Below are 24,588 nucleotides of genomic sequence, written 5' to 3'. Positions count from 1 at the left end.
ACTCCCTCAAAATTCCACATCTCCATATATTATGAAATTATAAGCCTGTCCTGTTCTGACTGGTTTAAAAGAAACACTGATGTTCAGTATCTCCACTAACACTCAGCCTGATCTGCATTATCTGATGTCTAGACGTTTATCATCTCGTTTGCATATCACGTGCTTGGCCCTGGCCAATAACCTCGCGATCTTTATGTACTCAGGCGTGTTGGTATCGTTACTCTGCCGGAGTCCCTGTCTCTGCTCAGTCGAGGGGGTTTTGAAAAAGAGTTGGTCGTCTCAATGTAGGGCATGCTATGACCGCCTCATTGCTCCTCCACTCGCACTGGATTGACCCGGTGATGTTCCTCTACGACAACGGCTTGGATGAAAGAAGCAAGAACATGGAGGGATTTACAGGAGGCAATTTCGCTGCGAGCCAGTGCAGGAATTTGTTAGCGCATCCGACCTCGCTGGCTCCCAGCACCACCTACACTGCGAGCGAGGTGCCAGTCTCTGGCATGGGGGAGCCTGGCAAACAATGCAGCCCCTGTTCCGCCACGCAGAGCTCGCCCAACGCATCTCTGCCCTATGGATATTTTGGCAGCAGTTATTACCCGTGCAGGATGTCGCACAACAGCGTCAAGACGTGCGCGCAGCCCTCCGCGTATGGCGATAAATACATGGACTCGTCGGTCTCTGGTGAGGAGTTTTCCAGCAGAGCCAAAGAATTTGCATTTTATCAGGGTTATTCCTCAGGCCCGTACCAGCCCAGCTACTTGGACGTGCCCGTCGTACCTGCGCTCAGCGCGCCCTCTGAGCCCAGGCACGAGTCCCTGCTGCCCATGGAGCCTTACCAACCGTGGACCATCACCAACGGATGGAGTGGTCAAGTTTACTGCACCAAGGAGCAACCACAGTCAAACCCCCTGTGGAAATCCTCACTACAAGGTATTTTGGCTGTTTTTAATCAACCCTAAAATATAATAATAACTAATGACTAGTTATTAGTTATTATTAACTGCAAAAACATGTCCATGCAGTGAAAATGAAATATTATGGAAGAAGAAACTTGAAATCAAATGAATCCAGAGATGCAGGTGTGTGTGTGTGTTTTTTTTTTTGCCATTTCTGTCCAGTCAGCTAACATTGCATTTCTCTCCACAGACTCTATTTCTGGAGGAGACAGCTCGATCCGCCGTGGGAGAAAAAAGCGTGTGCCATACACAAAGGTGCAGCTCAAAGAACTGGAAAGAGAGTATACCACCAATAAGTTCATCACCAAGGACAAAAGGAGACGGATTTCCGCGCAGACGAACCTGACAGAGAGACAAGTGACAATCTGGTTCCAGAACCGGCGCGTAAAGGAGAAAAAAGTCGTCAATAAATTCAAGGGCTCCAGTTAGCTCTGGAGATACTGTAACCGGAAGTGGAGAGCGCACATGGATGTCCTTTTCATCCAAAAAAATATAAACTCTGCTATAATTTATTACCTTATGAACTATTTCGTTGCCAGCAGAGCGGCTGTTTTATTTTTTGGTTTTTTGTATCCTCACATTTCCCTCCTCACTTTTTAATTGGAACCAGTCGATGGGGCCTGTTTGACAGAAGATCGGAAATGCTTTGGATCGTGCTGATGATTAAGGTTTCTCTGCGTGGGACGCGTTCATTTCCGCTGAACAATAAGATATCCAACTTGTAAACACGAGATCCTCCGATCAGAAGCCAAAATAGAAACGCGAGGATTCGTTTTTCGAAGTGATATCACTGTAAACACGAATGTGTGTCCTCTTTGATTTCTGAAGCACAAAAAGGCCAGGCTAAAATATATATATATATATATATATATAAAAATCTGAATTAATTTAATAATTTCATCAGAAAGATTTAAACTTCCAAATAAACTATATTACTGAGTTTGGAAGCTTGAAATTTAAAGAGTTAACCATTCCATTATTAATAAAAGAGCCTTTTTACCTTCATATCATCAAACTAAACTCTCTCTAACATGAGATTGTTTCTGCATATTGGTCCACACGTTATTTCTTTCTGAATACAGGGTTTTTATATTTGTTCTCGCTCGGACTAACTTCGCCTGCCTTTGCAATTTCTGCCTGTCACTGAAGAAAATTTTTTACAAAATAGTGCTGAAGCTTATATTTAAACGTGTAAATACTACGATTGCATTTATCTATCCTCCAGTTTTTGATTGCAAATAGCCAAAGTTTTTTTTTTCAACAATAAACCTTTGAGAGACGCAGTGTGAGCTTGTCTTTTTCATTCCCTATTTTTCGTTCGAAATTGAACCAAAAAAATGATCGATCGATCTAAAATAGAGTTAATATCTGCCTCAAATGGAAATGTCTTGTAAACTTGTGAGTTGTACATGTTTTATTTAAAGTGAAAATTGTATTTGTGCATATGAGGGCCTGCAGAGGAGTGCTGCAGTCTGCAGCCGTCAGGGGTGTGTCGTCATCTAGTGGTAAGGCTATGGTAGTGCAGTACGTGTGTTTGTGAGAGAGAGAGAGAGAGAGAGAGAGAGAGAGAGAGAGAGAGAGAGAGAGAGAGAGAGAGAGAGAGAGAAAGATTTAGTTTCCTTTTGTTCACTTTGGAAATTATATCTCCCTTTATTAATGTTAAATTATAATGACATTAACAGGTGTTCTTCTCCTCCCTCTTGTTCTTCTTCTTGTTCTTCGTCTTCTTCATATTCTTCCTCTTCTTTTTCTTCTTCCTCGTCTTCTTCTTAATTCTTTACTAATTCCTCTAAGTACAAGAACGAAAATGCATTTATCCTTCTTTTTAACTTTAATTTCTTGCCTAAACCAAGCAAAAATAGATTTAATGAACTTATAAAGGGAATAAAATCGCAAAAACGTTTTTTTAATTGAGGTGCTTGTCCAAATGTATACACGATTTTTTCTAAATAATAACACCTTTTTAAATATAGCCTGTATATTTTAGAATGTATCAACACTCAATCTAAAGTTTTGAATTTGTCACAAAAAAATATATAAGCAGGCTACTATAACTTAGAAGCTTAAAAAAAGACAATATTCCTTTTTATTTCACCTTAGATTAGTTTAGGTCAATAGCTGCAGTAATTTCTTTTATCTTGTTATTTTAGATACAAACTGAAACATTAAGATAACTTGTTCCAAGCGCGTGTGCGCAATCAAGGAGCAGCATGTCAGTTTTTACGCACAGACCTTTGGCTGATGATTTGGCAGTTTAATTTAGTTCAACCAGCTTTCTTATCCACTTAGAAATTTAGAATACTTAGAAATTAGTAATTTCGTGCGTTATTTGGAACTCATCTGTGTCTTGTACCAAATAAATCATGTAATCCAGCTTCAGGCCAAAAACAAAACGTGCCAGTGTAAAAATAAACGCGTCCGTGTGATTACTGTGCTCCGGGCTGAGTTTGAAGGATGAAGCAAGGCCATTAAAGAGGAGCATATTTTCACAGTAACCAGGCAGCACCCTCTGCTGAGCGTCACCCTCTCAGCTCAGGCACAATGTTAAAGCCACCCGACAAACAAACGCAGACAAGTTTATCGTCTTGCTCAAGGCCAGGCTGCTTTAGATGGAGTGGCCTTCTGCGTGGTGTCATTTCGGGAGCGTCACATGGTTTTATCAAGCATTTGAATTGCTTTCCCTGAGGTTGTTTTGGCTCGTAATAGAGTGTTTTCTGCAGTAAATGTTATTCTATCTTGCCATGAAGTCAGAAACCTCTTCATGAATGGGGTCCCCTCTTGTTTTGTGTTATTGCTCCACCTAACAGTCACACTGAAAACTGCATCTTTACTGTCAAATCCATCCTGCAAGCTGCAACTGGCCTGTGCAGCACCGTGGCATCGGGTATTATAATGAAAACATATAAACGCTTCATAAAAATCTATTCCAGGGAATCAACATTTATACTGTTGTTAGATTTAAATGCAAACAGAGTGAGTGAAACCTGTGAAATAACGTCATAAAAAGTCTAAAAACAGAAATAAAACCACTCAAATTAAGATAAATACATAAATAGGAATAATAAGTAAATATATCTGTGAATATTTTACTGTGCATTGATGACAGGTTGCAGTTTTTTGTGTTGTTTGAATTGTAAATGAACTTCAGTGAACTTCAGGCAAGAATAAATGTGTTTATTGCAGGTGGAGATATTAAATATCAGAGTGCACCCACAAATAAACTCACGCACAAACAAACAAATTATTCAGTGGATTTTAAAAAAGACACTTTAACCAGAAAGATGCCAATTTTCTATTTCGTCTTTTAGAGTTTTTAAAGTGTTCCTGCAAACTGCTCATTTCAATCAACACAACAGAAGTGCACATCCATTTGAGCTACAGTTACACTGAAAGTGAAGACAGTCTCTGTTCTACTCCATTAAATTGACTCCAGTGTTTCTGCTTTTATGACACACTCGACTCGGCCTATACCTTCATGGATAAATCAGTGAATCAGTGGATTTATTTTAACGCTTCTCGTTAGGTGATTTTTTACAGCGTGCAGCGTCAGCGGTGACCCCCCACCACCACCACCACCCCACCACCCACCTTCTGAAAAGCGCCCAGTTTCCGGCTCGGCCCCCCCAGATGTTGTAAGACTCCTCCAGCCTGATCACAACGAAGCTGCGGCTTGGTTTGATTTAAGGAGATCTTATTGAATGTTTTAGAGTTTTCTTTGTTATACTTGAGAAGTTTTTTTTTATTTTAGATTGAAGCATGAAAACGAAATGAGATAAAAAAGGTGAATTATCAATACAAAATTATGTATTTTTGTGACTCTTATTTATTTAAATAATTTAAAGATTTTTCAAAAGGGAGAACATTTTGAGAAAAGTGTGTTTTTCTTTTTTTCTAACGATTTTAATAAATGCAAACTATTCAGCTGAGTTAACAAATTTGTAAAACACTGCGTGGAGAATTTTTTTTTTCAATTTTATGAACAAAGCAATGTATTAAATATAGCTTTTTTTTATTATTGTTATTTGAACCACAACATATTTGTCATACATTTAAAGAAACCCCCGCCCCACACACAATTTCTGAATAATTTCTGGATTTACTATAGCTACACATATTTGGGGGATTTTCCCCGACACTTTTTTTTTTTTGCAGAAACATTAGAAAGAGCTCCGTTGTGGAACAAACCCCAGGAGCCAGGAAAAGCAGGAGCTGCAAGCACTTTTTCAGGCTGTTAAAAGTGTATCCACATTCCTCCCGAAGTGTTCGGCCCAAAGTTCTGGGAAACCGAAGAAAACTGTATTTTCAAAACTTTCCCCTCACACTGACCACCAGTGTGTTTTACGAAAATCTGCAAATAATCAGCTTTAAGAAGTTTCTGATAATATTACTTACAATTTATCAATCATCGGAGAGTTTCAATGCCATTTGATCAACAGCTTTAATGTGTCCTAATTTTTTGAAACTGTAGGCTGCACCTGATTATTATCCAAGGCAAAAAAGCGACGTACATGATTTAGTCCACGTGCATCTGAAATAAATATATATCCTATTGTTTTCTGTTACAATTGCGTTTTTATTCACCCTATAGTTTATTCATATATTTTAACATTTATATGAGCAGAGAGAGAGGGTGGTCATTCCTTTGTGCCGCTTACATGCCAACTACTAATACATGGTTCACTCCTCCTACAGTAGAAGTGGGTGACTGGCGGCCCGCGGGCCACATGTGGCCTCCATCTACATTAAATGTGGCCCATTAGCCAATTTAGAAAAATGTGTCATATATTGGTTTCATGGATTATGTGAGTAGAGACGTCATTTTCACAACACTTCGAACTGATGTCCTCTAAAATCAAAACCTCAAAATAAATCAATCTAATATGATCAAAGTGTGTATAAAGGTATATATTCTGTCACAATTGAAGCCTCTAGTGAGTATAGTAGTGTCGTCGCTCTCACAATCATCGAAATGTCCACTTTCTTTCCCGGAAAGTACATTTCTGGGCTTCATAAGCTTTGAATCTATTTTGTGTGGGTGCAATTCCTCAAAAACTGCAAGAAAAAATACATGTGACAACCGGGTGCGCGCATGCTGCTGCTTATATCAAGATTACATAATTCTTTTTTACATATCACCATTCACAACTGCTTTCGTCAATAAAATAATAGTACTTTCACAGTAATAACCCACACAATGAGTGAAGGTCACTCCCTTGAAGTCACAGCAGCAAAGCACTTGGCCAGAGTGAAATATTACAGTCCCCTAATGCTTCCCTGCAGATGACAAATTCCCGGGCTTTGATGTGCAAAACGTGAATTTCGACTAAATTCCACAATTGGCTGCATAACAGGATTAGTGATATGTGACACATGTGCCCACTTACACTCAACGGTGATGACAAATGGAAATGGATTGGACTGTGGGAAATAGCCCGTGTCCAAAGGTTTATATAGGGCGTTGCAAAGAGAGAACAGGCGACACAAAGACACGGAGCCCCTTAGGCAAATACTTCTATTTTTCATAGCTCATGAACAAGCACCTTTACGTCTCCATTAATGCCTGTTTCACCAAGAAACCATCGGCGGATTATCCTCATATGAACTTCATCGACAGTGCCCCTGACCTTCTTCTAATTTTACACTGAAACTTTATTTGAGTATGCAAGGAATCCTGCTGAACGCAACGTCTGAACGTCATTACGCACAAGTTCACACCTTCAAAACAGACGCTTTCTTTGGGTAAACAACAGATAGGTTGGCTTGCATGTGATCATATATATAGGAGTAATGCAACAGTCTCGACCTGGAATGATTGAGTGATCCCCAAAATGCCGATGGAAACAAATGCACAGCAACAATGAGGAGGGGATAAACGAGCCTCACTTTAGAATCTATTGTCTTTTTGTTCCTGGGTACGAACCTGGACTGGTGCCTGACAAAAGTGCAGTATGACTCACATTGCTCCACCACTTGTGCACCAGATTGGTCTATATATAACCCAGTAACTATATTAAATCTTCTTGGTCACATGGCGGATTCATAACCTTTCTGTGGCTGGGCAATTAAAACAATTCTAAATCAAATATCTCGCAAAAACTTTTCCTGTGTATTATGGTGAAACCCCAAGTTTGAAAACGGTTCTGCTCTGGTTGTCATCTGTGCCACAAAGTCTGAAACTTGAATGAAAAGCAAAGTTGTTGCTTTCATGGTGGGGAAAAAAAGTGTCATTCATCTTTAAAAGCGGTCAGATGTGTCCGCGGAGGTTAAGGTGAGAGTTAAGTTTGAGGGTTAGGTCTAAAAACAACTTATCAGCATAAATTCCAGGTTAAGCAGTTTAGAGTGAAATTGAATACGCTTCTCAGCCATTTTCCCACCGTGTAATATGATAATTTTAACAACAACCGTTGCAGACACGGACAGACAGAAAGATCCTGAGAGAAAATCCACATTCAAAGCTGTTTCAAAAACTCTTAAAAATGTTCCTGAGCAAAAGTTGCCTTTCAGTATCCCTGTATACGGGCAAAGGTCTACTTTAAAAACTCTTTAACTCTAGCCTACACGTCGAGACGTAGGCTATCTGTCATTTTGTGCCAGTGGTCACATGGCTTTGGCCCTCAGGAATGGATAGAGATGGATCCCCACGTCAGCTTGTACGTCTAAGGATTTCTGCTCCAGCAGTCTGCCTCAAAGTGACTGGAGCGCAGCGTCGCGGAGGAACTATGCGAGGATTATTACAGTAGGTTCTCACAGCAGAATATGGATTTTGATGAGCGGATTTCTGGCTCCAACATGTATTTACCGAGCTGCACTTACTACGTCTCCGGAGCGGACTTCCCGGGTCTCCCTCATTATTTAACCCAGAGCCAGTCCTCTTGCCCCATGACCTACTCCTACCAGTCCTCCGCGCTGCCACAGGTCCCGTCCGTCAGAGATGTGGCTTTCAGAGACTATGGCATTGATACTTCAAGTAAATGGCACCACAGCAGGGGGAGCCTATCACATTGCTACGCTGAGGACATCGTGCACAGGGACAGCTGGACGAGCCCGACCTCCCGGGGGGGAGAGATCCTGGTGAAAAGCGGCTCCGGCGCCAGCGGATCCTCCAACCCGACGCACGGCTTCTACGGCAGCGTGGGCAGGAACGGGGTCCTTCCGCAGGCGTTCGACCAGTTCTTCGACACGGCATACGGGAGCGCGGAGAACAGCGGCGCAGCAACACCCACAGCACAACCGGCGGCAGACACGGACAGACACGCCAAGGCGAGCCCCGCTGCCGCGCACCCGGGCTCGGACACGGCGGAGAGCTGCAGCCCCAAGTCTTCCTCCGGACACAGCGAGGAGAAGCAGAGCAAGAGCAGCAGTGAGTCGACCTGCTTAATGCACGCAGCAAAAAAAAAAAAAAAAAAAAAAAAATCTCTTAAATCCTTTTATATGCACTTTTATAAGCACGTAAGGTTTATGGAGGGCCTGCAGATTTACCCTATAACAAAACTATGTTATAAACTGCAAGATCACGTGCTTGGGATTGAAATTGGCCGTGAAGACTTTGGCGTTAAGCTTGTCTTGAAGATTTCAAACAGGATCTCCACTTTAAGCTCCATTTGTCTGCATGTATAATGACCCTGTAAAAACGCTGTCGTGTTTGTTTTTAAAAATTTTTTTAACTTAAATGTCAGTAAAACAACAATGTAAACATTTCCATCTCAGCCTCAGTGCGCCACATTTGTATCTGTGGAAATTCGTTTATCACGTCTAATGTGTTTAGTGGTTTTTTTTTTTCATTTAGCTTTTGATTTATTCATTCTGGAGCATTTCCTCCTGCCTTTGGACAAGATTTCAGTTTTACCCCAGCTTCCTAAGATAAATATTTACACATTCACTGGATTTGCAGGGATTTAATCCAACAACTGTTTTTCCGTGACGGAATTTGCTCCACTAAGACTAAAACAACATCTCTTACATCTCGGGCGAAATAAAAAACGGACACTCAAAGCGTATCAGATACATGATCCCCCATGTTTAGGTTAGGCCCACGCCCAAACTCTTAAACCCCAAGTATGGTTTTACAGATATTTTACCAAGTTTTCACAACTTCCGACACGCAATCCCCCATGCCCAACATGTTCCACCATCAAGCCCAGTCTTTGTTTACAAATGTCGGTCCTGTAGGGCCTGAGAGGAGAGGGGGGACACTTGAACTCCAAAGACCACCACTACTGCTTCAAAGCGACAAATGATTTCATGCTACCATACAATGTGTGTGTATATAATATGTGAACTTTGTTTTGCAGATGGCCAGAGGACACGCAAGAAGAGATGTCCATACTCCAAGTATCAGATCAGGGAACTGGAGAGGGAATTCTTTTTCAGCGTTTACATCAACAAGGAGAAGCGTCTGCAGCTCTCACGGATGCTCAATTTGACAGATCGCCAGGTCAAAATTTGGTTTCAGAACAGGAGGATGAAGGAGAAGAAACTGAACAGAGACCGTTTACAGTACTACACCACGAACCCCCTCCTATAAAAGACTGAACAAAGACTGCAGCTCATTGAGACACATCGACACCATTATCATTACCTGGATGAGATGACAGGTTTTAATGTGCCAATCTATTATTATTATTATTATTATTATTATTATTATTATTATTATTATTATTATTATTATTATTATTATACTCTACCCTACATTATTCTACCTGACAGCTATTTTCCACATTTTAAAATGAGTTGTGTGTATGTTGTGTTTACGCAGAAAACCAGATATGTCTTTGAATTTTCTTCATATTATTTAATAACACACAGAAACGTGTGTACTGCCTTCTCAAAAAAAACAAAAAAAAACAACCCACGACTTTCCTCAAAATTAAACTTTACTTCCCAGTTTTGCGCACTTACACGCTTTTCTTGTATTTTTTATGTACAACAATGTCCATCCTCTAATGACACTTTCTTTCTCCAGCTTATACACGCACATGTTTCTTTTCCCGCAAAATTTTTTTACATGAAATGTACGATTGGAAATGTATTTTCTTTGTCATTGCGTAGATACATCTTCGAAGACCTTTATGCGTAATTTGGAGACTCGTCATGATGCTGCAGGCTCGACAACACTGGTCAGAATAGCATAGTTATGAAATGAGTTAAGTTATAATCCCACACAGAGACAGTTTGCTCGTCTCCTGCATTTATATGTAAGACTCTGTGATATTTAACATCTGTGTTTCACCCTCAACCCAAGCGCTTTGTTGAGCTCTTCGCCGTAAAGTTGGATTATTCCCCAACTTCATCCAAAGGGCAAACCGCTGGTAAAAGAACCAAATCCCCAAATGAAACACAATCCCATATTCTGTTTTATATGCCAGCACGTGGATTGTATCAGATGCGTGAGATCTTTGTCTGATGCTTTTTATTCCTTAATGGCTGGAAATAGGATCTGCTGAAGCTATTTTTTGATATCCATTACAAAGGGTTGATTCATTTCTTGGGGGGTTGGGGTGTGCATTGGCTGATTTAAAAAATTTTTTAAACCTAACACGACTGTTGGAGTTTTTACACGCGTTTTACATCCAACAGACACTTCTTCTCAAACAAAATTAATCTGATATGCACTCCCATGAAAGCTGAATCTTGACCCACTGAAATGAATAAAGACAAATGCAGAGCCTTCCATCATTAACTCAGCCACCACAAACTCGTCATTCATTCATCATCTAAAGGGGTTTAATGTAAAAAATATATATCTTACATCAGTCTTATGAGCAAAGCAATAAAGTCACTTTATGAAGAAGTGTGTTAACTTGCAAATGACGGAAACGGGACATTCAAAAAATGCAAAAGTTGGCTTCAGGTGGCTTTATATCCACCATCAGGCTCTTGAGAAGAGCTTGAATGGCCTGTCATAAGCTAATAGGGGTCCTTGTGCCTTCCTTATACTGTGCATCCTGTGAGGCTCCCAGGAATTCCGCTTTGATTGCTGCACATCCTCCCAGTTGCTCCAGTAACTTGGCCATAAAACGCGGATTCGTCTGGAGCATTTGGAGTGTAGTGCAATAAAGCGTCTGAGACCAAGGTTATTAACTGTGACTAAGGGGCTGCAAAACAACGGCTGGAAGCATTGAAAGTTGTGTTCACCGACCCTTCCTGCGTCATTTCTTTCAGCATCTTACAGTGGCAGGGATATTCTTGCCCTGTGTTGTGTTTGCAAGCGTTTGTCTCCCGCCTGTGGCCACTGGGTGGCGCTCCTCAGATCAATGTCATTGCCGTGAATTGAGATATAAAAGAAGTTTGACTCGCCGTTCAAGCTGCTTTAAAATATATCACCATCTCAGGAATTCACAAAGGTAGGCACAGCAATATTGTCGTGTGCAGGATTTGTTTTTTCTTATTTGACTTTTAACACTTTTTTCCCCCCAATCTCCTAATATCCCGGATCATTTTCATCTGTAAATCACTAATCTGAATGTTGCTGTTTCTCATTGTGCTCCATGAAGTCATGAAAGGATTTCTGGAAAATTGCCAGAACAAAACGAGCCAGTTGTTTGCCTTGGACTTCAGATTTAGTTGTGAATTCTCGGGTTGTGCAACTACAGAACTTATAGACTGAGAAATAAACCCTGCATAAAGTCTGCATATCTCAGGTATTTTACAGCCCAATATTTGTTATAGTCATCCAACCGTTTGAAAGGTAGGTTATGCATCATTTATGTGGTCTAATTTTGATTTACGTGGCATGGCTGTGCTGAGAAAAACATAAACATTAAAAATGGAAAGTTGAGCTCATCCTCGAGAGTGTGTGTGTGTGTGTGTGTGTGTGGGTGTGTGTGGATGTGTGTGTGTGTGTGTGTGTGTGTGTGTGTGTGTGTGTGTGTGTGTGTGTGTGTGTGTGTGTGTGTGTGTGTGTGTGTGTGTGTGTGTGTGTGTGTGTGTGTGTGTGTGTGTGTGTGTGTGTGTGACCTTGTGTGTTATTGTGTTTACTCGCTGGTAAACACACATGTAAAACATTTGATAGAACTGTGAGGATTTAAATTCAAATCATGCGTCTTTAGAATAAAATCAAATGTGCAACACTCGATTTATGTGATTAATAATACAATGTGAGAATATTGTTAGGGGGCTGATAATGAAAGGACATCTGACCCATAGCAAACACTGAAACATGACAGGAAATAATCCGGTGGGGTTAATGGTTATTCTGATTCATTGCAGCGAGACTGCTGCAGGTTTGACGCCATATTAAATGGGTGTACATAAACTGCAGCACTGATTTCTAGACTTTATGGCTCCAGACTTAAAGTGAAGATGGACGTAACCGATGTTGTATTTTAGAGCAAACCCCACCTTCAGACACGTTTTAGGCTGACCTAAATCTGTAGGCCAGTGTTACTGTAAACCTCCAGCCCTGACCGTATTTAAAAGAGGCCTTTGCTCGTTTATTTCTTGTTTTTAAATGCCAGTGATTTGTATTTGTCTCTTTGATAAAAAAAAAAAAAAAAGAAGAAGAACAGCTATTGTCTTGTTTGTATTTATTGCTTGTAACGTGTAGTTGTGTGCAAAATTGAAAATAAAAATAGAATAATTGTGCGTAAAATAAGTGTTTTTTTGCACCTCATGCAAGCAAATTGATTTGGATAAATATAGTTTTGTATTTTCATAAAAACAAAGCATTTTTTGAAGTTAAAGAAAATAAATTATGAAAATACACACTATAAAAAGATAGAGGGTGATGCTTTTTCTAATACCATTATTTTTACCCCAAAAAAATCAGTTAAGACTCAATTCAAGATGACGTAAACTAACCGCATACAGCCTCTTAATGGCTGTGTGTTTTCGAAGAAATGCGAGAAGCAAACGTGTAATAGGAATCTCTTTCTGTCCCATGCGGTTCTTCGGGGACAATATAGCAAAATTAACAAGTTCTAATATAATCTAATCAGAAACGAGCTAAGTTCTGTGCAGTCTTGACAAAAATTAGACCATCATTAAGCAAATGTCGCTCCAGGGTATTGTTCAGCCGCAGCGCTTCACTGTGCCTGCGTGTCACCTTTATACTTTCGCAATAAAACTTGTCTGGACGCAATCGTGGCTTTTTGCACCCACAATATTCACGCCGCAATTAGATAAGCTCGATGGCTCTGAGAGAAGTGACTTTGTATTGGCAGGGAGCAGCAATGCGACAAGATGAAATATCGTCGACACTGCTGTTGGACAGTCCATGAGGAATTTTTAAAGTATAGAGGCCAATAATAATCATTAGAGCAGCACAGGAAAGGTTAGCAGTCCCTCGGCAAGAGAGTCACTCAGGACATTTTGGATCTTTTGATGCGCCCCGAGTTTCTCTCTCAGGCTCCTCCAGAACCCTTCATTTTTACAGTGCTGTAAAACTGGCCATAAAGCTATGCATTGTACATAATTGTAAAGGACAGCTTTCAACAACTTGTGTTGTCGAATTGGGGTTGTTGTTGTGGTGAACATTTACATATGGAGCAGCAGACCTGCAGATGGCCGATGGAGAAATATCAAAAGAAGATTTAAATATTTGACTTGAAGACCCTCTGATGCGCCACTTTACCCTCACAGTTTTCTCTTTACTTAGCCTAAAACAAAATATACGGCAGAGTGGAGTATGCCTGCTTGGACTGGGAGGAGTCTGTGGTCGCCTGGTGTTTTAATTGGCTACAGGCTACAGTGAGAAGCGTGAGTATCAGTAATTATTCAGCAATGTTTTGCACAAGAAATGTCAGCCAGAAAGGGCTATCTTCATCCTCCGTCAAATTATACCACAACGATGACATGCCCCAACAACCAGGCTGGAAACTCGTTTTTCGTGGACTCTTTAATCAACGTGAGAACCGACAGTGGTTCTTATTACCAAAGTAACAGCGTGTATCTGCCGCCGGCTTCGGAATATTCATATGGACTCTCCGGAGGCGCCTGTTTCCCGGGGATCGGTAAACGCAACGAGCCGTCCACCCAAAGCGTGATCCCGTCTTCTGCTCCGTATGTGCAAGGGATGGAAACGTGGCTGGAGACGTCGAGATCGTGCCGGGTGGACCAGCAGGGCGCCCAGCATATGGCACAGTGTTCATTCTCGCCGAGCATAAAGGAGGAGAGCGCATATTGCCTCTATGAGTCTGACAAATGTTCCAAAGGAGCCACGGTAGATGACATATCCTACTCGGCTGCATCGTGCCCCGTCACCGGCAGCACCGTGCCGGTTCCCGGCTACTTCCGCCTGTCTCAGACGTACGCATCCTCCCGGCTCTATCATGACGTCCAGCCAAACATGAATCACTTCAGTCTGCAGCGACCCGCCCGCCTGGACAGCCAGCCGCCGGCCGCCGCCGCGGAGCCGGAGCGCGTGGAGAGCCACGAGGAGGCGCCTGTCTCTGCGCCCTGCGCCCCGGCCAGGGACGAGGACAGCCGCCTCTCCTCGGAGGGCTCGTCCTCCCCCGAGCCCGCCGAGACCTGCGGTGCGGAATGTCCAGAAAAGCCCGTTAAAGGTGAAGAGCTCACGGTAGAAAATGTGGTGCGAAGCGGCATTTTCATGCGTCTATTGTTCTGCAAGTAATGATTTCCAACTGTACAATAATGCTTAGGGAAGGCTCAGGGATGGGGCTTTATTTTTTATTTTTTTAGCTCAGCATTTATTCGCACTGCTGTGCGTGTCTGGTATTTACCGGTTTACCGGACACGAGGCGAAATTGAATGTGATTGAACCAATCAGAGGAGAGGATGTGTGCTATTGTGTTGGCACGGTTGTTTTTATATAAGCAATGCGCACCATTTATTGCAAATATAAACAATACGACATTTTACACAGGATAACAAAAAATTATCACACGTCCAAAAAAATAAACAATTGCTCTAACTGTTTTTTGGGTTTTTTTTTTTATTATCAAGGCCGATGTAAGGCCAATCTGTCTACTTGTGTTGTGCACGACTCTGATTTCACGTGTCCAAGCATCAAAGGCAGGCCTTGTTACAGGCTACTTTCAGCAGACTATGCAGCTGTGTTTTATGTCTTAATAAAGGTGCAGTTGGTCTACAGGCAGCCGTGGTTAAAGCAACTTAACGGGGCCAAATCAGTTTCTGGTAAAATGCTGATTTGCCGCAATATAGAGTAGTCACATATGTATTTTTGCTTATGCGTAAAATATAATTTAGGATGAAGTAGGACACAAATAGTTTATAATCTACTGGCCTTATTAGTCTTGCTGGTGTCACCTTCAACATTTGCCGCAAATGGAAATCACTGGATGATAGTTAATTCAGATTTGGTTATTATAAGTTGTATGATTTTATGGGGTTTGAATGTGTTTAGTGTTGAATTTCATGCAAAGCCTGATTTGGTGGTGTTTACCACACCTGTTGCCTAATAACCTGCTCCATTTATATATATGTTTTTCAATTCTAGGAGATGGAAAAATGGAAAGTACGGCCAACTGGCTCACAGCTAAGAGTGGTCGAAAGAAGCGCTGCCCCTACACCAAGCACCAGACTCTGGAGCTGGAGAAGGAGTTTCTCTTCAACATGTACTTGACTAGAGAGCGTCGCCTTGAGATCAGCCGCAGTGTGCACCTCACTGACAGGCAAGTCAAAATCTGGTTCCAGAACAGGAGGATGAAACTGAAAAAAATGAGCCGAGAGAACAGGATCCGGGAGCTCTCCAGCAACTTCAGTTTCTCATGAGACTGTCTGTGTTCTTGGCGCCCTCCTCCATCCATGGCAAGGACGCCTGTGCAGAGCCCCCCTCCACCCACCCCACTCACCCACCCAACTGTGAGAATGTCCATGGAAAATAGGACCCTACTGCTAACTTATTGATTGTTGTTCTTTCGAAAAATGATTTGTTTTTCATGTCTGATTCTTCTTTTTTTAAATTTTTTTGTTGTCGTGGATTTGTATTTATAAATAGTTACATTTGTAACGTTGATCCATTTAAATAATGTTCAGAATGTGACCACAATGTTTCATAGCGTCAGGCTTTGTATATATTGTATATTCAACCTGAGTGAACCATTGGAATTTGCATGCTGGACGAAACCCTTGGTATACTTGTGTTACAGTTCCATGTTAAGGCCTTCACGTGACAGCTAAAGAACCCAAGAGGTCCCATGAATATTTGCACATTTTTCTTTGCTGGTCAAATTAATAAAACGATCCCTGCGACTGCAGACTTCTTATTTCATTCACCCAGACAGACTTAAGAGCTTCGTGGTGTTTAAATCCTGAAGTTGGCACAAGTACAGTGCAAATGCCTTTGAGTTTGGACCGGGTCCGCTCTGCGCACAGTAAATATTGTTGCAGCAGTACAGTGGATTATGTCCTTGATAGTTTCGGGCCACTAATAGATTTGCGGCTGCTGTGCACTCGAAGCTGCTGTTTGTCCTTGACATCAGACATTAATGTAGTACGCAGAAAAAAATGGTGCAGTGTTTTAATTCGCTCTGCTTTCATTTAAATATGATTATATTGTGTCTTGTTGGGGAAAAGCTACAGGGAACACTGGTTAGGCTTTTTAAATGTTAAAACGGATTATTTTGACAAATTGACAAAATTGTATATTTGACAAAAAAAAAACATTATAGAAATTGTTGCGCATGAAATGGATAATGATTTTTGTTCTTTTTAGCCTTATCACTAATGCGAAACGTCGACTCACTGTCTCCTGCACATTTTGCTATAATGGTTTCTATCATTTTTTTTGGGTACCGATTAACGACATAATTTGCACTCCAACAAAACACCTTAAAAAACAACAACCCTGAAGAGGAGATCGGGCTGTTGAGTGGTTTAGGTAGTCTCATGTTGTTGGGCTATATTATTTCTCCCACAACACGAAACTGCCTTGATTACCTCAGTAAAACTCGTCGCATCATGAAAAGTGAATCACTCTTAATTACTGATTGCATTTATTAATAATTAGGCTCAGACTCCTTCAAGCACATAAAAATAAGTATTCCAAAAAGTGCCATAACCTTTTATTGACGTGCGTAAAAAGAATGCTTCTGAGATTTTTTTTATTTATTTTTTTGTCTTTATTTCTAAGTAGTTTTTTTTTTAATTATCAAATGAAGTCATAGTACTCTCTGGACTTACAACGAGTTCAGAGTGTTCTCAATTTAAGATGTGGGGTGCATGTGTGTGATCCCAACTGCAGGAAGTGAGAACGCAGGCTGGGAAATGAAGGGATTAAGACTTGTCCAGGAGGAGAGAGAGAGAGAGAGGGAAGGGCAGACAAGGCCTCGGTTATGATCATTGCAGTCTGCCAGTTGCCTCGAAATGCCGGATGCGTCTGCTTGCGCCAGAGAAAGGACACAAAGGCTGAGCTTTATTGGTGATATTTAGCTGAGACAGCCAGGTTGTAACCTTAAGAAAAACAACCCAATTGCCCGTGATAAAAACGGACTGTTATATAGCACCCAAATAACCTCACCCCACTTTCCGTTAAGGATTGCCTTCAAAGTGGACCCAGGAATCTGTCCCCAGATATTCAGATTGTGTAAAAAAAATACACAATTCAATGACATCTTCGCTACATAAAAGAATAGAAGGTCTAGAAATATTTTTTAACATCAGTCACCACATTTTTTTTCCAAAAGAAAAGAGTTTTATAATTAGAGGTCGTTAAATTATTACAAGCCTTTTTATTTTAGAGGATTAATAACCCCCATTAGGGTTTTATGTAGATACACTTTTAAAGGGAAGATACTGTGTGATGATTTCACAAATGGACGAGTTAAAGTAATATACCCCCCAGCCCCCACCCCCCGAGTCGCAACCGTGTTCGATTGCACTCACATTAGATCGCCTGACAAAAATCATAACGTTTATTGCTTATAAAAACCAAATATTTCCCAATAAAGGCGCGGGGATTTGCTATTAAAATATGGTGGGGAAAATGGTGGCCATTTAGCCGAGGAGTAGGCTGATTTATTATTTATTGTTCTGTCCCACGGTCACGTGTTTGGGGCGCCCTATCCAGTCTTGGGCAAGGTTCAACTTACTGGACGCAGTGAGCTCCTTGCTGGTGAACGAAAGCAGCACCTTATCATGCAATGAAGACGGCGTTTCCAAACACTGCAGGACAGTAACGCATTGTGTGTTGTTGTTTTTTTTTTTAAAAACCTTTGCTTTTTTTTTTTTTTTTTTTTTGCAATGTCGACGTTGGGAACCAGTTATTACGTTGACTCGCGCATTCTTCCCGAGCAGGAAGATATGGCACCGAGGTACTCGTCAGCTGCAGGGGTGGAGCAGGCGATGGTCACTGAATATGGCGGACAGGAGTCTTGCCCTTTGCAGGCGAAATCGTCTATATTTGGTGGATCGTGGAGTACCATCCCTTCCCACCCGCCAAACACGACAGCCCCGACTTACATTCATCACCATTATACAAGCGGAGACAGCGATGGCATGTTTACGCGCTCCTGGGCGTTGGACCCGGTTTCTGCGTCCCTGTGTTTGACGGGATTACCATCGACAACCATGCATTATGAGATCAAACCCGAGCCTCTGATTGGGAGTGCCGAATGTACGACTTTGGATACACACACACCTCTTTTGTCTGACATTGAAAACGGAGCGTCCCTTCCGGAGATTCCCTGCGAAAGCTCAGCCACTAAAGCCACTGAAGAAAACCCAGCAGGAGAGGAGAAGAGGGAGAATGATGCAAGTAGGTTATGAAGTGTTATTTCTTTATGCTCGCGTTTTGGACTGATTTGTGTGGCGTAAGCAGCATGTAATTGCTTGAGGATGAGGTGAAATGGTCTTAAAATAGCATAATTGGTGTTTTTCGCTTTACTATAATAATTATGGCATTACACATTTGGGTTGGAGAGTATTTAGAACCTCTCAACACAATTTGCAATAATGAAATGTGAACATTCTCCATTACGAATGCTGCAGTGCACTGTGGAACAAAACAACATGTTTAGTGTGACTAGTTTTCCCTAATAGCCACATTCCTGAGTGCAGACTACCACCCCCCCACCCCCCCACCCCCCCAAAAAAAAAAAAAAAGAAAGATTTTTAAGACATCAATATTGCCAGGAGTATACAACAAACTGGACTTGTTTTCAATTTCTAATCTCTGAGGGCATTAACTCTCCTGTCTCAACATCTTTTGATCCCCTGTCTCCAGATAACCCGTCATCCAACTGGCTTCACGCAAAACCCTCCAGAAAAAAGCGCTGCCCTTACACAAAACATCAGATCCTCGAACTGGAAAAGGAGTTTCTGTTTAACATGTACCTCCCCCGGGACCGTAGATACGAGGTAGCCAGAGTCCTGAATTTGACCGAGAGACAAGTGAAAATCTGGTTTCAGAACCGCAGGATGAAGATGAAGAAAGAAAACAAAGAGCGGAGGAGAGACAGTTAACTGGGTTTGGACGGATGGTGGATTAGAGAGTGGGGGAGGAGGGGAGGGGGAGAAGGAGGGGAGGGGAGGGGGGGGTGGTGGATCTCCTTAATATTCCTAACCTGTTACACATGTTGTTGTAAAGTTAGTGTTGTTAAAACGATGCTGGATGTTTTTTTTTTCCTATAATATTCAGTGTGTAATGTTTGTGAGAGGACAAAAAAAAGATAAAGAAAATGTCTGGTCAGAATATTAGATGTTGTACTTAGCGCGCACAGATAGTCCAACTTAGGCCATTTGTTATTTGCATGAAATGATCCTTGACTACCTGAATGTCCTTCTGCTACCTATTTGCATTGTTTAAATTATTGTTTTTTGCAACTTTAAATGTTTTCTAACTGTTAGATTTTTTCTTTGATGCATTTGTGGGGGGAAAACCACTGCGCACACGTTAATACCTCGTATAGTTCTTAATTTCAAACGAAAATAAAGTGTAGTTTGTATCGCACAGAAAGACAATGATCGTGTGGTTTCAGTGTTATTATTTTTATTTAAGCTGCAACAATAAAATGTGTCGTTTTATCAGAAAACAAAATGCTAAGATTTTGTTTTTCAACGTTTTGTTTATTCTTAAATATCCCAAACATTTGTTTGAAAAAGGGATAACTGAATTGTTATTGAATTCAATTACATTGCAATTATAGGCTTAATTACAGAAAAATCTGAGAAATTTGAAATGGACAACAACAAAACACTTCCATTATATTTTCTGCTTTGCAGCCATTGAGTTTTATGACACAAACAATTAAACCCCCCCAAATTCTGCAGCTTTGAAAGCATTTGTAAAACCTATAAGACTTTACATTTCATAATTTATCATATATTTGCTTGTTTCTTTTTATTCCGATTACTGTGGTTGTGAGAGAGAACGTTCTCAAGGTGAAGTGCGTCCAATTTCCTTTAGTTTTTTTAATTTTCCAATAGACCGGTGTATGGACGGGTTTGTGGATTCAGCGAAAATGAATCCGGAAATTTGGGGAAAAAACTATCAACAATTACGTCTCATATCCTCAGTATCAACTAAAGCGTTCCAAGACAATGGAAACCGCAGTGTCCGTTAAAAACAACATACCCGAACTATGTTACATTTTATGGTCAGACTCATAAAAAAGTGAGAGCAAACGGAGGCAGAAGCAGAACACATTGGAGGGTTTCTACATAATTTTGTTTTAATTGTTGGACTCACCGCATCTGTATATTTACAGATATTTATGGGAGGTGTTCGGCCTTTGATCGCCCTATAACCAGACTCGATGGCCTCTGCAATGAACCACAATCGTATAGCCTCAGCTGTTTATAAGGTGCGAAAGCTGAAAAGCATGTAGAGGTTCTTTGACAGCAGTAAAGCAGCATTTCTGATGAGGCTCTGGCAAACAGTTAAATATGTGATATTACTTGGAGGACACGCCCGAGGCGCGGGGGCGACGCCACAAGCACATGTGCGCGCCAGGGAGGGGGGGGGGGGGGGGTATGCGGAGGGTTTGGCAGGAGCGCAAATGGGTCTGTCCTTAAAACGTCTAATTACTTTACAACCGTCTAGCAACAATTAAATTGTCTCGGTGCGGAAACATCCCCTTGTTTTGTCGCAGCAAGCAGCTCTGGGGGACAACAGCACAGACGGTCCACAATGGCTTCACTTCCAGACGCATAGCGTCATCATTTCACTCGTTCTATAGTGGGACTGGAAATCTAAAAAACAAACAAAGAAGAAAAACACCTATGTGAATATACATTTTGAGATTGAGACGTTTGACTTGAAGAAGTGTGAATGTGACCCGGGCTTGGTGACCAGGTGGTGGTGTCCAAGCTGTGCGCCTTGCTGCTGCTGCTGCTGCGCTCTGGCCGCCAGCAGGTGGAAGCAGCAGCTCATCTCAAGGAAAACTGCTGTGATGCGTTCGCTGCACGCTGAGACCACGCCCCCTCGCCCACAGCAGGACCTTCAAGCACTTTTTGTGTGGTTTTCATCAACATAGCCCACTAATATCACTGCCTGTTGTGTTCAATCTGCGCTTTTCCCCACATCCAGTCGTTTAATGACGATTCGAGTGATTAATTCCTCTATTTTAAAGTCCACTTAATTAAAGCGAGGCTATGAACTGATGTAGAGGTTCTGTGAGGGTTTTTGTCATAGTCAAGTTAGAAAAATTGTTCCGAGCGTCTTGGGTTTTTTTTCAGTTTGCTCAACTGATCAGAACAGACTCCAATAGAACAGAATAGTATAGAATAGAATAGAATAGAATGGAATAGAATAGAAATCCTTTATTAACCCCAGTGGGAAATTATTTCTGTGCATTGTTTTTTTGTTTTCATCTAATACACTCGAAGACCTAAAAACGGAGAAAACCTCCCATCACTCTTCACACCCACTTGTTCTCCTTTTCCTCACTCCACCTCACCCCTTCCCCTTCTCCCCCCTCACAGAATGGTCACCAACATGTAGGTCTCCCTTTCCTTTGTGGGTGAAAAACCGAAAGGATATTTCAAGAACAACCAACATTCCCTCTGACCCTCAGACATAAACTGTGATTTTATGCCATCAGTGAATTGGCACAGGCACTGCGTTTATTGCATCTCTGCCCACATCTTCCGTGCAAACACAGAGAAAAAACACAGAAAGTTGCCAGGTTTGTTGTGACCTTCCATGACCTCCATACTTCAAACCTCATGACGTCACCATCGTGGCAGAAGAGGCCACGAGTCAGATGTTCGGTAAGAGTAAAGTCATGAGCGCCTGTGTCATCCACTTATCCTCTCTGCAAACACACTGTTGTGTTGGATGAATCCCAGAGCGCATGTGGAAAGTGAGGTTAAACTCCGTAATGTGCGGCTGTGGTCGCAGATACTCAAATATTTAGCACGTATTATTGACCTCTGAAGCACGAGAGACGGTAACGGATTCGTGCACAATTATATTTCTGGGGAAACCCCCCCTTCTCAATTTTCACTTACCTGTTCATTTTACTGTCCGTGTATTCCTTCCATGTTGAAATTCCGCAAACGTTTTATGGATGAGCAATAACACAGTGCGAATGAGACAGAAATCTAATCTGTGAAGGTGATTGCTTGGAGACATGCGTTTTCTTCAGGATCAGTTTTTTCACATTTTATTATGAATAAAGTGTTTTGTCGTTAATGCTATGTATTTTTCTGCAGACCTTGCGCAAATTGTGCTCGGGGTTATTTAAAAAAAAAAAAAAAAAGTACTCTATGGAATAGTTAATATTTCTATATAAATCCAGTTACAACATTGTTTTTTTTTTAGTGTCTGTCAAATCATCCAATAATCCATGCGGCTCTATAAATAAAACCATTATGTGAAAATGATGTCCTTTGTCACACACACACACACACACACACACACACACACACACACACACACACACACACACACACACACACACACACACACACACACACACACACACACACACACACACACACACACAATGTGTTTTCCAGACAAAATACGCCTCAGCTAGTTTATAACTGCATTTTTTTTCCAGCTTTGTGTCTCACTGAGGAAACTACAATAACACTATATTTATGATATGAAGCAAAATAATGTAACAAAAGAAATAAACACATTAGTTATTCCTTTAAATATAGCTAATTAGAAATGCATCACCTCCATTATACCATAAATAATATTATGAATATGATCTATAAAATAAAAATATATGTGAGTAGATTTGATAATGACAGTTTTTCCCATTAAAAAATAAAAACAAATGCACACTGTTTTGTTCAATTCTTTTTTTTATTATTGTTGATTCCGGTTAAATATCTGCGTTGAACTCACCGTATAATAAGACATGTTTGTGCTGGCAGAGGGACTGAAACATTTTCTCTTGTGGTCGTAGGTTTGGCCTGCCTGTTTCCCAGATGTCTCCTGTCGGTGCACAACAGACGGGAAACGAGCCTCTAGTGTTCACAGCTCATCCAGACACCGTCTTCTTGTCTGCTTTGGTGCGCATCGAGCAGGAAAAAGTGGCTTCCTGTCAACACCGAGGAGCATAAATCAAAATTCGTTGCAATGTGTAATGTGAAATATGCTCGACTCCCAGCATGCAGTGCAATATATCAAGTACTTTTGGAATAAGATCTAGTATTCCTCCTTTGTTTCCATCTCGTAACAATCTGAATCCCCTGCGCTCAGACACGTATATATTGTTTGAATATAAACAATTTTTCAATAAATTGTAACGAAACAAATGCGTGAAAATGACAGGAATGAAGACAAAATTACAAAAAGAGCAATAACAGGTTATCTTCGGTTAATTTAATGTGAATAATTCAAATGATAATAATATATCCTCTTTAATGCATCCGATAAAAGAGAATCATCCATTTGCGAGATCTGCTTCATGTGCAGGGAGCATCTTCAACAACACACAACAATGTTTTATGAGCACACATCAAATGTTATGGACTGTGTATTAAAGATAAATATTTTTAGGATCTAAGGATGTCAAAGATTTTCTCTGCGGGGTGTCACACCGAGAGAAAGGTATATATAGACAATGAGACTGAGGAGCTGAATGCCAACACCCACTCACCTCACCAAACAATTGATGCTCTGAAAAATCCCCTCCGTTCGTTTTCTACACAAAAACAGCTCCAGCCTTCTCTTCTTTCAGTTTGTTTTTGCGGCATAGTCCATTTTGCATTCGAAAAAAGGCCACGGATATCAGGCTTGTTCATTTATATTTCAAAATATATGTAAATTTAAAAATTGGCCTTGTGTCTCTGATCTGCTCTCCTGAGGAAATCCAGACATTTCTAAATCAAAAAAAGGCATCCTACAGCCAAACAGAGTGACTGTCCTCTTCCTGGCCATATATGATCTAAGGGAGTGTTGGATGGTTTAAACGTGTTCTTAGGGCAGGGAGCTGTCAGACCTTTTGGCGAGAAAGATTGATCACACCCAGGCTACCAGGGCTCTTTGTTTAGAGCCTGAGCAATAAACAGCCATCAGTTCCCACCTTTCCTAAGCTTCACACTGCAGTGGCAAATCATTGCCGCTCTCCTATATAATATAGCCAATAATGCTGAAGCGTAACGGTGAATGGTGGCTCAGGTCAACGTTATCCCTATAGGTGAGAGCAAATAAATGAAATTTGATGTCTAACATGGGGCTGTAAATAGCAAAATAGTGACAAATGCCCACTAAATTTCCCGGCTGTTTTCTTAGGTTGACGCAAAAAAAAAAAAT

General features: G+C 41.2%; 4 protein-coding genes across 5 annotated transcripts; all 4 read left to right on the top strand.

Moving 5' to 3' along the window:
• The first annotated feature begins 173 nt into the window (after window positions 1–173).
• On the top strand, window positions 174–2,236 carry hoxa13b (homeobox A13b). The gene is made up of 2 exons (XM_080471576.1): window positions 174–930; window positions 1,147–2,236. Exons 1-2 carry the CDS (start codon window positions 297–299, stop codon window positions 1,383–1,385), a joined length of 873 nt encoding a protein of 290 aa, XP_080327702.1. The 5' UTR covers window positions 174–296; the 3' UTR covers window positions 1,386–2,236.
• A 5,408-nt stretch (window positions 2,237–7,644) lies between these two features.
• On the top strand, window positions 7,645–9,853 carry hoxa11b (homeobox A11b). Its single transcript, XM_080471287.1, has 2 exons — window positions 7,645–8,316; window positions 9,248–9,853. The coding sequence occupies exons 1-2, from the start codon at window positions 7,713–7,715 to the stop codon at window positions 9,478–9,480; spliced, it is 837 nt and encodes a 278-aa protein (XP_080327413.1). The 5' UTR covers window positions 7,645–7,712; the 3' UTR covers window positions 9,481–9,853.
• A 3,254-nt stretch (window positions 9,854–13,107) lies between these two features.
• hoxa10b (homeobox A10b) lies at window positions 13,108–16,131 on the top strand. 2 transcript variants are annotated; one of them, XM_080471285.1, is made up of 2 exons: window positions 13,108–14,458; window positions 15,373–16,131. In XM_080471285.1, exons 1-2 carry the CDS (start codon window positions 13,693–13,695, stop codon window positions 15,645–15,647), a joined length of 1,041 nt encoding a protein of 346 aa, XP_080327411.1. In that variant the 5' UTR covers window positions 13,108–13,692; the 3' UTR covers window positions 15,648–16,131. The 2 variants fall into 2 exon arrangements, with proteins under 2 accessions (XP_080327411.1, XP_080327412.1); XM_080471286.1 differs by having other exon boundaries at window positions 13,690–14,472; window positions 15,373–16,125.
• A 1,985-nt stretch (window positions 16,132–18,116) lies between these two features.
• hoxa9b (homeobox A9b) lies at window positions 18,117–19,348 on the top strand (the record flags this gene model as incomplete). The annotated part of the gene is made up of 2 exons (XM_080470823.1): window positions 18,117–18,630; window positions 19,099–19,348. The coding sequence occupies 2 exons, from the start codon at window positions 18,117–18,119 to the stop codon at window positions 19,335–19,337; spliced, it is 753 nt and encodes a 250-aa protein (XP_080326949.1). The 3' UTR covers window positions 19,338–19,348.
• Between the last annotated feature and the right edge of the window lie 5,240 nt (window positions 19,349–24,588).

This window comes from Lipophrys pholis, assembly GCF_963383615.2.
Source record: "Lipophrys pholis genome assembly, chromosome: 9".
NCBI lineage: Eukaryota > Metazoa > Chordata > Actinopteri > Blenniiformes > Blenniidae > Lipophrys > Lipophrys pholis.
This window is presented reverse-complemented; position numbering and strand designations above follow the sequence as displayed.

Excerpts from the sequence above, each read along its gene's own strand:
- hoxa13b (XM_080471576.1), top strand. The coding sequence starts at position 297 with ATGACCGCCTCATTGCTCCTCCACTCGCACTGGATTGACCCGGTGATG. Across the intron at positions 931-1,146 it reads GTGGAAATCCTCACTACAAG|ACTCTATTTCTGGAGGAGAC; the intron begins GTATTTTGGCTG and ends TTCTCTCCACAG.
- hoxa10b (XM_080471285.1), top strand. The coding sequence starts at position 13,693 with ATGTCAGCCAGAAAGGGCTATCTTCATCCTCCGTCAAATTATACCACA. Across the intron at positions 14,459-15,372 it reads TCCAGAAAAGCCCGTTAAAG|GAGATGGAAAAATGGAAAGT; the intron begins GTGAAGAGCTCA and ends TTTCAATTCTAG.
- hoxa11b (XM_080471287.1), top strand. The coding sequence starts at position 7,713 with ATGGATTTTGATGAGCGGATTTCTGGCTCCAACATGTATTTACCGAGC. Across the intron at positions 8,317-9,247 it reads GAAGCAGAGCAAGAGCAGCA|ATGGCCAGAGGACACGCAAG; the intron begins GTGAGTCGACCT and ends TTTGTTTTGCAG.